The sequence below is a fragment of the Leuresthes tenuis genome, unplaced genomic scaffold (genome assembly GCF_036924035.1).
Source record: "Leuresthes tenuis unplaced genomic scaffold, fLeuTen1.0.hap1 SCAF_18, whole genome shotgun sequence".
Lineage (NCBI taxonomy): Eukaryota > Metazoa > Chordata > Actinopteri > Atheriniformes > Atherinopsidae > Leuresthes > Leuresthes tenuis.
The window spans coordinates 13809394-13826472 of NW_027325372.1; the positions used below are offsets into that span (position 1 = coordinate 13809394).

Below are 17079 nucleotides of genomic sequence, written 5' to 3' on the forward strand. Positions count from 1 at the left end.
CTCATCCATGGTTTCAAGAGACATTATATTGATTGCATGTTAAAACTCAGATTCTCTCCCAGATACAGTGGTGCTGGCCTCAGTGCCTGGGATGGGAAGTAGAACCCCGGTAACCAAGAGGAGCTTATTGTTTTTTGTTAGTGGAGCTGCAAACGGGCATTTCTGCATCTACCAATGATTTCAAAGTTTCTGAATCGTTGTTGACATACCAACAAGATAATTGGGGCACGTAAAGCAGAAACAAATTGTTTTGCATAGCACAGGAATGCCCACGCAGAGGAACATGACCTCAACAAATTGTGGACTTAGTTAACTAAGCTAACTGAGAACTTTTATAACATCTCTCACGAGTCAATCAAAGTCCAGTTATGACCATAATATAAGGGGATAATTCATTTATTTTGATGTGAGTGTGGTCTATAAACTACACAAAGTCACCTACAGTAGATCATAGTCAGCAAGCCCCCTGTTTTGCAGAAATATTGGACTGACAACCTCAGCAATGCTATAAACAACATAGCAAAACTTATTTTGATGACCTATAAGAAAAAGCCTGTAGTGAAATCTGTATCAGTTGAACCACATTCCATATCAAAATATCTGCTCTGCTTCACCTGCTGTCAGGGTCAGCCAGGGGTCCACTGACAAAATCTAGTATTGTGGGAAACCTTAGTTGCTGGTCTACTGCTGCCTTAATTGGTGTTTCAACATTAAAGTTTGACAACAGTCTAAAGTTTTAATGTTTTAAAGCTAGTAAGTCACACGGGTTGCAACATAGCCATGTGTGGGTTAAATTGTCCTCCACTTATACTGTAGTTGAATTGTAAAGGAATGTCCTCACAATTGCTGTGACCAATTATACTTTATTGGAGCCAACCTGCAAGCATATAAATATTGTTTCCAGAAACAAATGAAAAATAACTATCTAGCCTATGATTAACAGGTGAAGATGTATCTCTTAGAATAAGAACTCTGTGGTTATCCTTCTCACATATGAAAATGCTGCAGGATGTGAGAGGGATAAAGCCACAGGTACAAAAGAAAACAGCTCGACTTGCTCTGACCCTGATTTTTCCAACCTGTTTTAGGACTCGCAGATGCTGGCTGCTGCCCAGCCACCTCCTCCTCCTCCTCTTCCTCCTCCTCAGCTCATCAGTCCCGCCCATCGCCACCTGGCTCTGCTGCGCACCGCCGACTGGAGGCAGAGTACCGCTACTCCTCTTCCCCACGCCAACGGAGAAGCAGAACACAAGGACCCTGAGACCGAGGGAGTGTGATTCATCCTCAATTAAAACAACAGTATTTACGGAACCGAAACCAACGTTTATGGGAATTTGGAGGAAAGCACGAGGACCGGTTTAAAAAAAGAAAGAAAGAAAGAAAGCAGGCGGGTGCCCCTGCGCAGCAGCCTACAGCATCATCTCTTTGCATCTTTCTTATCTCTCCTCATTCTTTGCCACTGCGCCTCGACAAGACTCACGTCTTTCCCGTCCAGAATCTCCTCCGTGACTGATCTCTTAGTGCGAGCCGTGAGGTGCCCCTTTTTCTCTTGTCGGAGTTTGAACCCCATTTTTGAGCAGCTGGAAGTGTACCACCGCCACAGCCCCCGAGAGCTGTCTGGACTCTAGTTTTCGTCTTCCCGATATAGGCGGATCGTCGAGGGGACAGAGCGCGGAGTCAAACGGACTGGAAATTATTTATCCCTCTCAAATCGACGTGCCGCATGGTGGGAATTTCTGCCTCTTTTCAGTGTAAGTGTTCCCTCTCGCTCGAATATGTTTTCTATTTTTCTTCTCTGGAGTGTGTCCCCATGTTGGCATAATACGTGCCAAATAGTGGAAATATATATATATATATATATATATATATATATATATATATATATATATATATATTTAAAAAACAGGAAATACCTGCTGACCTACCAATCTAATTCATATTTGTATTTTCATTTTGTCTTCTTACATTGTAATACTAAGTAGGGTGACTTTGTTGCGCTCCAAAATACAAGAGCTGTAGGTTAGACTGCCTGCATTTGGACTGTATGATAGCCAAATATTACATGAAGTCAATGTTTTAAAATATTTTTATAGAAATAAAAACATAGGCTATTTTTCATTGCCTGACATGAGCTGCTATTGTACAAGAAAGCCAAGGGTTTGTGCGTAACAATGTTTCTTAGAGTATGGTTCCAAAACACTTTTTTTGGGGGGGGGGGGTATTGTTTTAATAAATTAACAGCCCTTAAATACATATGTTAAGAAAATTGAAAAACTTAACCTTTTGTTGAGGCTGGCCGGCTGCGCTCCAGAAGAAGAGTCCATAACTGAAGGAGACTGAATGAGCTTTCCATAATTTACATTTAGTTTAAATATTGACACCAGCGTGCAGCTGTGTGTGTCTCCTTAAAAGGCAGATGTCAGCTGATGTGAGTTAACAACCAGGACGCACAACTGTTCGTCGGCAACAGGTAATTTAAGTTTACGGATGGACTTTTGGATTAATTTCTAGTGGAGTAGCATCCACATCATATTCAGAAAATTTACACGCCAGCACTGGGCTCTCGCTGGAGATTTCTTGACAGAAATATTAGACGTTTTGTCAGCCCAAGATATTAGCTATAAAATGTAGCTGTTGATGTTTGCAGTTTTTTTTATGGAGATCTTTTTTTCCTTCCAACTCTGAAACTTTGACATTTCTCTGTTTTATGGAGAGCCGTCCGTGGCTCTCCGCCTCCCCGCTCATCACTGTTCGGGAGTCCTGGAAAGCATTGAGACAGATTTTGCATTTCGGAGTTTGCAGTCGCTGAAAACATCCCACGAAGCGCTGACAGAACTGTCAAACGCATCTCCTCAAAGTCACGTGAAGTTTCCATCTTCACCCGCTGCGACTTTGTCATCAAAACCGAAAAGCGCGGAGGAAAAACACAAGTGGCGTAGGGTTGAAATTAGAGGCTTTGGGCTATATTTTGCTCCGGTGGGAATCTTTTGCCCCGACTGGGAAAGGAGCAGACATGCGGGTTAGGGAGGGAGGCTGCCATGGCACAACCTGCTGTCTATGCCAGACTGTTCTCACGGCTCAGATTAGAGAGGGAGAGGGAAAATATCTCCAGGAGAACCACAGGGCTTTGGACATGTTTTTTTCTTTACGCGTGCCAAATAGTAAGCAAAGCTTTTGCAGGGATCCAAGAGAGTGATTGTTAACGCTTCCTAAAAACACGGCCCTTTACAAATGTCGTTGTAGATGAGTTTAAACATTTTTTCCACATGATAATATCTAATTCAAATCAGCAAAAAAAAAAGAAGCCTGTTTTTTCCCCTTATCAATGACGATCAGTCATCATTATTCATGATTAATTTACTACAGTGGTCGCACTTAGCAACATTAATATTCTCCCATCATTTATTGTGTCATATGTTGTTTTGTTTTACCACTGGGTCTTCCATTATAGTAGTGCCTTGACTAAAAGGACCATTACATGGAGTGCGCGCGCGCGCGTGTGTGTTAACAGAGATAAAAAGAGCAAGAGACAGGGAGAAAGAGGAGTAAATGAAAGGTAAACAAACCTGGTGATGAGGGGAGAGTAAACGACAAGTGCTGTTTGCAGGTTATCACTGTGTTTGTGCGCACGTGTGTGCACACTGTATAAACAGGCTTGTATTAACGATGGCTGCTCTGTGGTCCAGGCTCTGCAGCATCCGCTATAACTTCCAGGGGCCATCTGCCCAGCCACCAGCCTGCCTCACACCTGTTCTCCCTCCCTCCTCCTCCTCCCAGCTCTGAGGCTATGAGGTCAAATGCATCAGACCGCTGCTCACACACATGGATGGCCTTACAAAAATGATGGCAGCCATTTTATTCTCACCTTCACACACACGCAGAATTGCACAAAAACACTTACACACACATGCATATATATATATATGTATGTATATATACACACACATAGATATGTCCATGGCTGGTAATCTGAACTAGTGATGCTGAGAAAGACTGTGTTCTCTGCATACTCCCTCAATCTGGTGTGCAGATGACCCACTCACAGACATTCACTTTGGTTTGGTTATTTTCATTTCCCACACCCCCACCCCACCGCCACCATTGGCGCTTTTTGATGTTAACCACAGCTAATAGATTTCTAGTGGTTTATACTGCATCCAAACACAGCTTTCAGATTACAGCAACAAACAATGAATTACTATTATTTCTGGGTGTGGGGGGGGGCACACATTTTCCCTCCAGCACCGAGTCACATTGAGGCTCCAGTGCTGTCATGCAATTACAAAGCACTTCTTTTGAGTGTGACACACAGACATTTGGATACGGTCCAGGTTTGCTATACAGCGATTAGGCTATGTTGACTCTGTTAATCTTGAAGCCTGTTTGTATTTCTGTATCAGCTGTAAGGTTTTACTGCATCACATGTTGTTTCTCTGTATGGCTTCAACAACTTGTGTGATCAGAAAAGTGTATTCTTTGTTTGGTTGTTTGGTTATAGATTCTAATCAGAAACACAAGGTCTTTCATTTGTGGACTGCCTGCTACATGCCAGAGATTATGTATGTTCTCAAAACCTAGTGGTTGTTGGGTTATTTCAAAATTCATTTTATGAAATAACTGGTCTTCCTTTCATGAAAATGTATATGACTTCATCAATATGTCTTATTGGTTTATCATTGCTTACCTCATGGAAATTTAAAATCAGTTTACAATAATTTTTTTCTTTCATCTACATGTAAGACAACACCTTAGACTGAAGGATTGAGAAAGTTATTTTACATGTGCAGCGCACAGCTGCGGTCAGGCTGCAGCTGTTCTGCAGAGATGTGGGGAAGAAAAGCAAGTGCAGTTCTGGCGACCCTTTTGAAAGGGAACCAGTCAGGGTTTTCTCAACATATTGGTCATTTAAAACAAGTTGTTGTTTTGAAAAAGTAAGTGGACAAAGACGCAGAATTTCTGAAAATGAGGAGAAATTGTTAATAAGTTTGCAATGCAACCTCTCTCTGAGAAACACAGGAGGAGAGCAGGGCGTGGCTGCGTTGTGAGTGAGGAGAAATATTCTCACTAGCACAATCTTACAGGTTATCCAATGCAGCATCACATTATCTTGATACAAGCTAAATTGTATGATTGTCTATTTCAATGTAAGTGCGTTTGAATTAAAAGGTGGTTTTACTGCCCAGCCTTAACACAAACGCTGCAATTACATACAAGTGTATAAGAATCAAGATTGTCGAATATTTTCAATACATGTTGGATTTGTAGGGGGCCAGTTGTCATCTGCTAAACTGCATACTAAAACCAGTGTTCCATGAACTCCTCCAAGATGTATAGATCTGTTCTGATTATTCAGAACCGTCTGTTACAAAGTCCCAGAGTGAATTGTAAATGGAAACACGGTGTGTGTGTGTGTGTGTGTGCACACGCATACACACCCATGTCATTGTAGATCGATAAGTCCATTGATGGTTATCAGCGAGAGGGCAGTTCTCCTCACTGCTTATTGAATTTCATCACCCATGAAAGAGCGGCAGCGGTATGAAAAGGAGTTGCAGGTAGGTGTGTATGTGTGCCTGTGAATTCAAGAGGTCTTTATTTTATTGTGGTTGTGAGTTGGCCTTTTACGGGGGGTAATTTAATGTCAAAGTCAACAGTGAGCACTACGGACCGATTTTATCGGCCTTGTTCGTGTTTTTACTCCAGATACACGAGACTTATAGGGCATGCGAAGAAGAGGCTGAAAGGGCAGAGTCTGACGAGATGTCAAATTTCATGGAGGTTTTTATAAGTCAAGTCACTGAGGAAACAAACAATCAACCAGTCATCTTATTGGTAACTGATTGATTTCTGAACATGACCAAATACAATTTTTTATCTGAACAGTGCCACAGAGACAGCTGCACAAGCAGGGCCATTAAATACAGACAGCTGGGAAATGTAGTTTTTCAGCTAGACCACTAACTATATCTACCATTCTCGGGGCTAGATACACACTGATGGACGTGTGTATCGTGGACAGTATAAACACACATACTGTCTCACATTCACTGCTCATTCAGTCCTCTGTATATAGACTGGGATTGAGTCGCTAATTAACTTTACTTTCTCTCACTGTATCGCACACAAGCAGACTGTCTCTCTCACACACACACACGCACACACACATACCAAATCTCTCTCATAGCCTTCCTCTCACGATGTCTGTCCCCTAGCTCGCTCTCTTTCTCTCTCATCCACTGTTTATTTTCCTGCCTCCATCTGGAGTCGGCTGATATTGTAATCACCCTAATGCACATTGCCTTCCCCACACACACACTTGCACACAAACACGCACCCATACAATGTGCCATCCTGACAAGCCCCTTTTCTTATTTCAGAAGATAAGCCATTGGATGTGATTGTGTGTACGTGTGTGTTTGTGTGTATGTGCATGACGTAAGTGTATATGCAGGTGTCTATACAGTACAGTATGTCTCATGAATACAAAAGGACACACAAGAGTGTTTCTGGCTGCACTCTGCCACAGGTAATGATATTGAATAGGCACTCCGTAGTGATGTGGAGCGATGATAATGCGGTCGAGTGAAGATGTTACTCGTTATCGCTCGCCTCCTCAATATTCACCTGTCATCCAATTTACATTTAAAGATTAGACAGAGGAAGTGGGAGAGAAATTAAGGGGCAGTAGGGCAAAAAGTGTCTCTGTTTGTGTAGCTGCATAGCCCTCTGTGTGCGTTTCCGTTTGCATGCTTTTGAGAAGATTGGTCTGAAATGAAAAAAGAACACTATGTGTATAAACATGCTTGAGGAAGGAGATTACTGTGCTGTCGTCTCTAATAGCTTTTGTTTTTGTGATTCAGTGGCGGTTTAAGAGGTACAAAGGTGGGAAACGTGAACACTCACACAAATGCCACGGACACACTGGCAGGTTTGATTGATGGGAGGCGTGAGCTGTGAAAGGGTGCGATTAGGGGCCTTTTTTTTATTATTTTACTTGTTCATGAGAGAACAATTATTGAAGAATGGGCATGCTTGCTGTGCTACCAGTCCATAAAATCTGACCATAAAAGTCATTTTTGTCCTTGTTTGTGTAAAAGTGTGTGAAGTGGAGGAGACAGGCTCCCGAAACAAACAGCAGAAAACCAGATAAATTGACAAAGAGAGACATAAAGAAAGGGAAAGTAAGAAGGGGAGGTGGGGCGGGCCTCACCTCAGTCCGTCATGCTTTGATGGTTCTAATCACCTACACTAAGGTTCCTTCCTCCATAAAAACTCCATACTGTTCAGAGTAGACCTGCATGAAAATAATTATTCTTAAATCCTTTTCCTTCTGTCTTTTTTTCAAAAAGACTTCAATGCAATCACTGTCCCAGCTTATCAGTTTGAATATTCAAATTCCTGTTCTGATCACTCTCAATAATTTTGATGTATGGATTTGGATGGATGGTACACGTTTGTGAAAAGGGCAGCTGCACTGGCTAGCCTGGTAAAAAGAAGTGTAATTAAGAGCAGCAGACAGGGAGTGAGAGAAAGAGAAGAGCTTGGATCAATAGATGCAGACTGCGGACCTTCTGTTTTTTTCCTTCCTAGTATTGACATTTTCTGTCAATTACATCGAGAGAGAGAAGAAGAAAGGAGAGATGTGAGAGGCTGTGTGTTCAAAAATGTGTGTTAAAAAATGGGGCATGTGTTTATTTAAGTCATGTAAATCTCTACATGAATATCTAAAAATATAAGCAGACAAACAGTAGGCACGCATGAGACTTTATAAAGTGCTTCTTTGATATACATGTGGAAATCTAGTCAATAACTGCAGATCAGACACATCAACTGCTGTTTTAGTACTTCCAGTCGCTACAAGCCTTTTATCTACCATCAGCAGACACAATTAAATCATTGTTTCTTCTTCTTGTTAGTTAAAATTACACCACTATAGCCAAATAATAAGGTCCTTTTCGTTTGTGCTTCAATTTGACTTGCATGATGGGTGTTGTTGGAAGAGAGGGCTTCCAGCTGTTGTCATTTAGTGTCACAGACAAACAGAGAGCTGGGACAATGGGACGACGGTCGCTTGCTCCATCTGATTGTCTTGTTGTCAAACCGACAGCAGGTGCCCCAAGATGATAAACGCCGAGTGTCAATTATTTCGAGGAAGGGCCATTTTGGAAATTGGTTCAAAGAGAAAGAAGCAGAGTGGGAGAGGGAACAGCGGGGCTGTCAAAAAGAAATGAAAGGAGCTGCTCCATTTTCTCAAAATGGGGCCAAGTAAAAGCCCCATTTTGTTTAACTTATAGTGCATCCTGTCACAACATGTACCCCGTCATTCCACTCTCCAGTCTCCTGAATCATTGCTGGCCACCCTGCTAAGTGTTTGTTCACTCACAGTCAATATAGTCTTCAGTGGCGTCAAAATTACAGTCCATTTTTTCAAAACAAAATTGATATTTGATGGCATTTCCACCTTAAGAAAAAAAAGAAGACAAGATGCTCCAAACTATTACAACAGCTGTTATTTACTTATTTTATATAGAATTTTATTTTTGGTCGGAAAGGGATGAAAAGCCCAGATTTGTATCTATATATCCATCTAACCATCCAGCTATCTATCCATCTATCTATCTATACATATATCTTCATGTGTTACTGGTTCAGATTCATGCCCTGAGCTGCTCTTATGGATTTGCATATGACAGTCCTTTAATCAAAGCATCTGTTCCTTCCCTCTGCTGAGTTCTAACCATATGGACATGCCTTGCTCAACTGAGCATTATATAGTAGCTTCACTTTTTGAAATAGCATATGTATTATGTCTGCATTGTCTATATTGTAATGTAGCTTTACATTCACTGTGCTTCATTTGGAGTTAGTCTGCATGTTGGGGGATTTGTGTGGACTTGATCTCACCGCACCCTCTGAAGTTTTATGGCTCCTGCAGCGCACAGCAGTGTTTGTCTTCTCTGTGCGATAAAGCCATTTGTGGAAGAATCCAACTTTTTCCGAGAGTTAAACAGCTCCAGATTGTGGCGTAACTCTTTCGTCCTGTTAACACTGAGAGCAGGCGCAGTGCAGATGAGTGGGAGAGGCTCTCATGGAGCAATGAAAATCCATGCGAGAGAGAGAACATAAATCCATCTTTCCTTGTAAGGTCTGAAATTTTTCTGCAGATGTTTCAAGATGTTTGGCCCAAGAGATGGTAATTTCTTGCCCATCTGTCCTCTCTCCGCCCCCTATGTCTCTTTATCAACATCTGGTTTTTGGTGCAGCAGGGAAACAAGTATCCTTTATAAGCCAAGGGTTCCCAGTTCCCCCTCTGCTTGTACTATTAGCTTAACCTCAACTACTGCACTCTCTGTGTGCACACATATTCACATATGCTAACCATTAGGAAGTCATACCATTCAGAAAATGTAATAACTTTAAGTTAGAGGCATAGATAAAGTATTTTGGCTTTTTTCTTTTCACTTTTTCCATAACTGCAAAGAATTTGGGGTTCTGGTTTTTATGCCTCCCCTGCGAGTGGACAAATTACTACCTAGTTGTTAGTTTGAGGATGCTTTAGTGAGAGAAAAGTCCCCTCCCATCAAGCATTGCAGTAGAAACCCTGGGTTTCTTTCTTCTACATGCCTACGACTGAAGATGAAGATCAGCACTTCACTTAGCCGTCATTTTATTGATGCACGCAAACATTTTGCTGCACAGTTTAGCAGCACAAACAAACTCTTGATTCACCATTTCCTCTTTGGCAGTATTAAATTGTCCACAAAATAATTCACAGCTGCGAAGGGATCATGTGTAGTGGTGCAGCTGTGACTTTATGTTTGCAGATGTAACCATCTCACACATAAAACTGAACTATGATATATATATATATATATACACACATCTACAGATCCACAGTTGTGCACCCACCAAATTGGTCTCTCACAATCCCAAACAGAAGTTGGATATGCAAACACAGCTTTGCAGCACCATATGGCAGGGTTGTCAATCTAGAATGAAGAGCATGCTTTGAGTGTACCATGTAAGGTGGTGCACAACGATGTGTGTTTGATGGGCTGAACAGTAATATGAGAATTGTGTGGAATGGCAGATTAACAGACGGATACACACACACAAACACCAATTACGCATTTTTGCTGCTGTTTCTTGTATGCGTGAACACAACATACACACCCTCTTATTCTACCACATACCCATGTCCTACTTTTTGTCATTTAATCGCTTAGCAAAAGCATGCTGAGCTGATTGCTACTGCCAATTACGCTCTAAATCAGTTTTGTTCCTGTAACACAACAGTCTTGTAGAATTGTCAAATGTATTTTACAACCACAGCATGTGACTTTTTTTTTTTTTTACCATTTTATCAAAGAGAAAGCTTCTATACAAATTTAAGCAAGAGATGCTTTGGTTTTTGAACACTATATGCAACAACATTCAGCTCAGATGCATAAATAGAAAAAAGGAAAATAAGGTTGTCATTGTTCTTAATAGGTAAAACCTGACACGACAGAACTGGAAACTATTTGCATCACTTCCAAAGTCTCTGTATTTGGGTGGCAGCCCATTGTATTTAGCTTAGAATAAGAGTCGTTGTCTTTGCCATTTTGCTCAAGGCAACGAGATGCATTGAAAGAAAAGCATGTACCGACTCATGACAGATGCCCCCGACTACTAAAGAGACTAATGCATTAGTCGTGCACCGCCCCAGGCTTTGCCTTGTAGGACAACAACAAAACCAAGTCACCAGCTGATGAGGGTGGGACACACACACACACTCTTACATGTCTGTGTTTATCCTAATCTCACATTGATTTACCTTCATCCTATAAAAAGGATTAACACTAAATGTAGTCTGTCAGTTCTCCATCCTATAAAACATTTATCTGTTGTCTTTGTTCTTAGAACTCCTATATATTTCAGCTTGAAACGTTTGAATATGCTTTTAATTTAAGCGGTTGTAGTTGAAATGAATGAGCATGTTCACAGTCTGTTTGATCTAGCCATCTAGATGATTAAGCCTGCATGATGTATGGTGGCTTTTGGCCTCTGCTTGCTTGAATGTGGGTGTTGTTGTTGTTGGAGGCGGGTGGTATCGTCAGGTTGAATTGATTGCAAAGGATTAGATTGTGATTACAGAAGGAGAGACTGAGGAGAGAGAAAGGTGACAAGTGTAGCAAGGTGAAATTGGGAGAAGAGATCAGGAGAATAAGATATCAAGACAGGGGATATGGAAAATAAGGTGCAGACTGCAGACTAAAGCAGAAAAGACCAAAACCTTATTCTAAAAATTTTTAAAGAAGTAAACATTTGTATGTTGATTAATTTATCAGTAGATAGTCAGGATCTGCTATTGATTTGTCATAATTGTTGTGGACCTGGCATGTGACTTTAGGTACCCATGCCTGGTTAGAACAGTGGAAGCAATCCAAAATTGCATTGTTGTGTTTCAGATTGAAAACCACATTATTACACAGGGTGAACGAGGTCTGTAAGTTTGGGGCTCTGATGTCAGCCCGTGTGCCTGTGCCAGCTGGAGAACTCAACCCTAAAAATAGAGAAGGTGGGAAACTGTGCAAAGCTAGTTCATTTCTGAGCAACTCCTAACTGCCAGCGCCTGACACCAGATACCACAGAGTAAAGCGACCAAGATAGATGGAGGTAGTGACAGACAACCAAAGGAGAGGCAGCGGGAAACATCTCATATGTGATGCTAAATAACATTTTTGAGTTTCCAAGTTAGAGGGCTCTAATAGAAGCTTCTGCTTTTTGAGATGCCTCTTTTAGACAGTCGTTAACACAAAACTGCTTCTGTGGAGGAGAAAAGTAATATGAGTCTACCAATATTTAACTAGTCCCTGTCAAAAAGTCCACACTCCACAGCTACATATGAGCCAAAGTATATACTAAATATATAGCTACTCTACTGTAATAGGAAATTACAGTGCAACTGGGGATTATGAGGTTGGGAAAACTGCTGTATTCATGTGGAGGAAAACTTGTAAAATATGACAAAGCCTGCTGCTAAAAGAACTTCTTACTTTTCATATATGACAGAGTGAAGCTGGGTTGCTTCATGACACAGTTAGGAAAGACGTATATTTTTTTCCAGCAAATGAGAAAAGACAAATCAGCTCCGTGTTTGCACTTTGAGGGACGTGGTTTGGAATTTGATGCATTGATGCTTTTAATTCCAAACCTTTCATATTACATCTCGTAGGTAATGCCATTGACACATCCACATATGACATCCCTCCATCCTCTGAAAGCTATCAGTCTCTGTTTGTCAGTCTGTACTTTGTGGGATGGCAGCTGTTATGGTGCACCTCATACAGAGGAAGAGTAGACCCAGTGTTATATTTTGGCACCATGTGAGTGTGCCTTCAGGGCAAGACACATAAATAAGATAAGCTACTGAGAAAGTCATGTTGAACTTCAGATCTTTTGAAGTCTGTGTAAGTTTTATGAGTTACGGGACAAGCTTCCGTTTTGTTCCTTTTTGTTGTTTGCATTTGTCTTCTCACTTTCAGGTTTATTAGCATTTCATTATTGACTAAAAGAAACACCTAAGTTTGCTCTGCATGTGTAAAGTTGCATGAGCATTTGGTATGTGTGTGCCTACGTGTCCTTTGACGCCATCTCCTACACATGTTGTCATGGAAACAGTAGGAACCATCTCTATGTGTTTCACTGGAGACCCTCAAAATAGAGCATTGTGTAGGTCCGGTCAGGAGGAGCGGGACCACATTCCGACCTCTTCCTAACTCTCATATATTTCACTTCTTCCAGTTTGTCTCCATTCCTAACCCCCATCGTTGACTTACTGTTTGATGCTCCAGGCAGTGTCTGAGGAAGCCAGATAGGACAGTACACGTACCCAGGGCAGGAGCCAGGACAAATGGGGTCAGGACCAAGGCCACTGGTCCATCACCCTGCAGTCCTGCTTGCCTTATCTATCACTTATCCTCAGTCTGCCTTCCATCCCACAGTCACTGTTCCAGCTTTAATTACCTGAAAGCAAGTAAAAACATCCTGGCTTGGGAGAGAGGACTTGTGAATGTGTCTATAATGTGCTGCTGTGTGTGCTCGTGTGAACAAGTTGGAACATGTTCTTGCATGGGAACAAGACATTTATCCAAACAGCTCAATACTCTCTTCCACACAGACACAAACACTGTCCCTTTCACACACATCCTGACACCGACAAGCCAACCATACCCACCCTCCTCTCCCTTGCTGCCTGGGTTCCCATCCTCTGGGCTCCCACCCCCACCCCACCCTCAGGTTCCTTCTGGTTCCTGACCAGCAGGGCTATCTCTGGATGGCCGGCGGTTCCTCTCATTCTGCTGGCCCATTGTATGCTGAGTTGGGCTGGGCTCTGGGCCCCGGGGGCCGGGAGGGGAGCCAGGAATGGCCTGGTTCCTGTTGCTGGACTAGTTAAAGGAACTGTGGCACCATTTCCATTAGTCCTGCATAACTGCTGTGAAACGGATTTTAGAGCTATTTTTGCGGGAAATGTAAGCTGCTTCCTTCGTTTTAGGAGAACTGTTGCTTTGATAAGCGGAATTGGGTCATTTAATTGAATGCTACGGGTATTAAAATAACTTAATAACATATATTCTTCCACAAATGTTGCAGGAGAAATGTGTATCTAACATGTAAAAATGAACTTTCTCTGGGTCGAGATTTAGTGCGAGAAAAATACAATAGTAACAGAGTGAGAAGCAGGAATGATTACATATAATTCTAAATAATGTATATGTATTGAAAAGACGCTGCCTCTGTCAACATGTTTTCATATTATTTTAAACAAATCAAAGTATCAGCTTTGTCGTAGAAATAAATCTTACTATTTTACGATGAAATGCAATTTTCAATCTGATTCCAATACTCTTAATCACTAGCCAACACGTAATGTCCATCTTAAAGGAAGATAAAGCTTATTAATTTAGTTTTTAAAAAATTCCTTCATGTGTCATCATTCATTAAAAAAAAATGTGAAAAACTTGCATCAACTTAATTGTCAGTGTGGTAAGAAGCTGCTAACAGAACCCAATTTAACATGTGCTTCAAAGAGACCACACTGGTTTGGAGAAACACACACATTATTCATCACACATGCACAGCCATGACCATCATGCCTGGTGGCAGCTCTGTTCATGAGCAGTCCACTCTGTGGCTGTCTTGCTGTGGAGTGCTACACTAGCTAGTGCACCCGGTTAATTATGACTGCCGAGCCAGGCTGTCACAATGATTCACTATGGAAAGTGAAAAAGGGGGGGGGGGGGGGTGAGAGAGTTGGCATGTGTACAGATGCATCGCTAGCGCCACCTACTGATGCAGAGGAAGCTGAGTCACAAATCCTTGTCAGGAGAGGACTTGATTTTGACAAACTGAATGTCAATTTTTCTCTCCACTTGATTCCTTGTTCTCATTTGTTGTTTTTAAATGACTCCTCTCTGCTGTCGTCTCCTCTCTCCAGCTAATGTATTTCTTTTGAGTCTTTCAACACCCTGGCACTCCCCCTTGCCGTATCCTTGTTTTTTATTTTTTCGGCCTGTCATCGCATCTCCTACCAGTGTCAGTGGGGGTTTCTCGTGTACTGTTGTGAGAAATCAAGCGCCCCATTCATGTCATGTCATTTGTGTTTCCGAGAGCCGTAAATGTGCATGCGTTTCTTTCCTCTCTTCTGTCTCTTCTCCACTTTGTTATTACAAAATCAATCAGATTTGAACTGGTCTGGGTCACTCAGTGCTGGATAAATAGATGATGGCTGTGTGTAAGGACTTACAGTACTGGCAGAGGTTGCTCAAGCTGGAATGAAATGGTGTTGCCTCATATTGTTTTCACATACTTACTGTTAAAAGGGTTACTGGAGAGTTTACTCTTTTCAGTGCTCCAGAAATCAAGCATCTGTCAAATACATTAGATTATGTATTAGTTATTCATGTGAGACGACAGTTAAGCGAGTGCTTTGGAAGCTGGGATTGGAGGAATTCAGCTCACTCACCCACATGCATACATACACACACCAAAAGGCCCGGTACACATGCATGCACCCACAGCAAAAAAGTAATTTGTTCTACCTCATTAGCATGTATTGTGGCGAGCGGGCACAACACACTGAAAGGTGAAATGGGTCCGCCATGAATAGCACACCAGTCAGGAGAAAGAAGAAGAGGAAAAGGGGAACTTGGTGGGGAGGGGGGGGTGTCCAGATGGCTGGGGATCTGCTGCACACACAGGGAGTCTTGTTTTTTTTTTTCCTTTTTAACTCTGCTGATTGCACCTTTTTGACTGCACTCATTTTTGCTGGCTGTCTTTCTGCAGTTCCTTCTCCTTTTTCTCACTCCCGTCAACGCACACAAAGGCCAAGCCCATGTGTATCCTGCCTTCCTCTAGCGTTGCTGTTCACTTGCAGCCACTGTGCACATGCACACACAGTCACACGCTCGTTTATAGACTCTCAGAGATAATGTGGGACCAGGAGGCTGAGTGCAGTTGAATGCAGCCCAATGGAGCGGCTGGCATGGCCCACTGTGCTTCTAGGCAAGCTGGTCACCTTCTTTACTCCTTCTCTCTTTCAGTCACCTCTTCCCTTTCAATTAATTTAGTAATTTTGCCCTTGTTTTTCTACTCCTCTTCAATCCTTCTCCTCCTTCATATTGCTCATTTACTAAAATGACCCATTTGCAGACGCATCTACCACCATAAAGTACGAGACATTCTGTAAAGCTTTCGTACATGCCCCTCTTTTATTTTGATGACTGGACTTGGACTATGCTTGATATGGAGTACTGAGACTGTTTCTGGTGAGTTGCATCAGACTGCACTAAAGCCGAGGCCATCTTTTGTAGGTCGCTGGGAGGAAGAGTAGTGACGTTTGCCCTGATGTTCCCTTTCCATTTCTCTCAGTGTAACGTAGCGCTGCCAGAATATCTGCTCATTTATCTTCCATCTGTTTGTGTGTGTGTCTGTGTATCAGTGTGCCAGTCTGTCACTGACTGTCTCTTTCTGTCATCTGTCTTTTCTTGATTCTGCCCTCCCCATCCCTCCCCATCCCTCCCTCTCTCATCTATCTTCTCTACACTTTTGCCTCTTTGCCTGCATCTCTCTCAGACTGTGTCCTCCCAGAGTATCTAGTCAGGAATCGCTAATGGTCTCCACTGGGGTGAAAACTCTGTGAGGTTTTTTTGTCATTTGCATATTATGCAGAGACACTCACATATACTCATAGATGGCACACAAGCATGAAATAGAGATAGACATGTCTGGGGGTGTGCAGTGATGTGGGTTACTGCCATGTCCAAATGTAACCCTGTACTTCCTTGCATCTCCTTGCTTTTGGCATATCGCTAGTTCTTACATCCCTTCACCCTTTTTTTCTCTCACACATCACTCTGTGCCATTTAACCTGCACATTCAGAGTGACCAGAGGATGTCTCATGGTTCCTCAGTGTGTGTGTGTGTGTGTGGGTGTGTGTGTTTCATTTCATCACCCTTGCTATTCAAGTGCACCTCATTGACTCATCATTGAGTTGGCCCTCTAAAGACCCTTTGAGTTTACCAAGTCCTCCACAAAAGAGTCACTCCCATTCCTTTTTTTATGGACCCCCACCCCCCAACATGTTCTCACTGCATGATGCACACATGATGGCTCCTTCCCAAACGACACTGCCTTGGCGCTCCATTGAAATCCTCTTAGCAAAACGTTTTCGTCTCATCAGCATTGTGTGACTCTTAAATCTGTTAAAGTGCCTTTATAAATACAGCCGTTGATTTTGTCTGTTCAGATTTTGAGCATATATATTAACCTGCATACGTGAGATTTTTATAGCCTGTATAGAAGGGTGTTAGTAAAGAAGACAAAAGGAGAGAGATATGTGTGTGTTGCGCTGCAAGCTTTCGCAAAGCCACCGTGTTGCACCTTCTTGACAAGCTGACTTGTTTAAATCCTGAATAAAGTAAGCCCCATGATGCTTATTCACAGAGAGAGAGAGAGAGAGAGAGAGAGAGAGAGAGAGAGAGAGAGAGAGTCTCTAACGACTAACATTCAATACAGTTGCAAATGTGGTATTTGCA

The 17079-nt window shown here is 42.1% G+C and overlaps 1 protein-coding gene across 4 annotated transcripts in view; it reads left to right on the forward strand.

The window, feature by feature from the left end:
- Window positions 1–1157: 1157 nt before the first annotated feature.
- runx1t1 (RUNX1 partner transcriptional co-repressor 1) overlaps window positions 1158–17079 on the forward strand; it is a 58425-nt gene continuing 42503 nt past the window's right edge. For 3 of the 4 annotated variants that reach the window (XM_072370554.1, XM_072370556.1, XM_072370557.1), the window contains exon 1: window positions 1159–1751. In XM_072370554.1, coding sequence (XP_072226655.1) covers window positions 1724–1751 — 28 coding nt within the window. In that variant the 5' untranslated portion in view covers window positions 1159–1723. Of the gene's footprint in view, window positions 1752–17079 lie in introns of all 4 variants that reach the window. The other variant, XM_072370555.1, reaches the window with a different exon arrangement.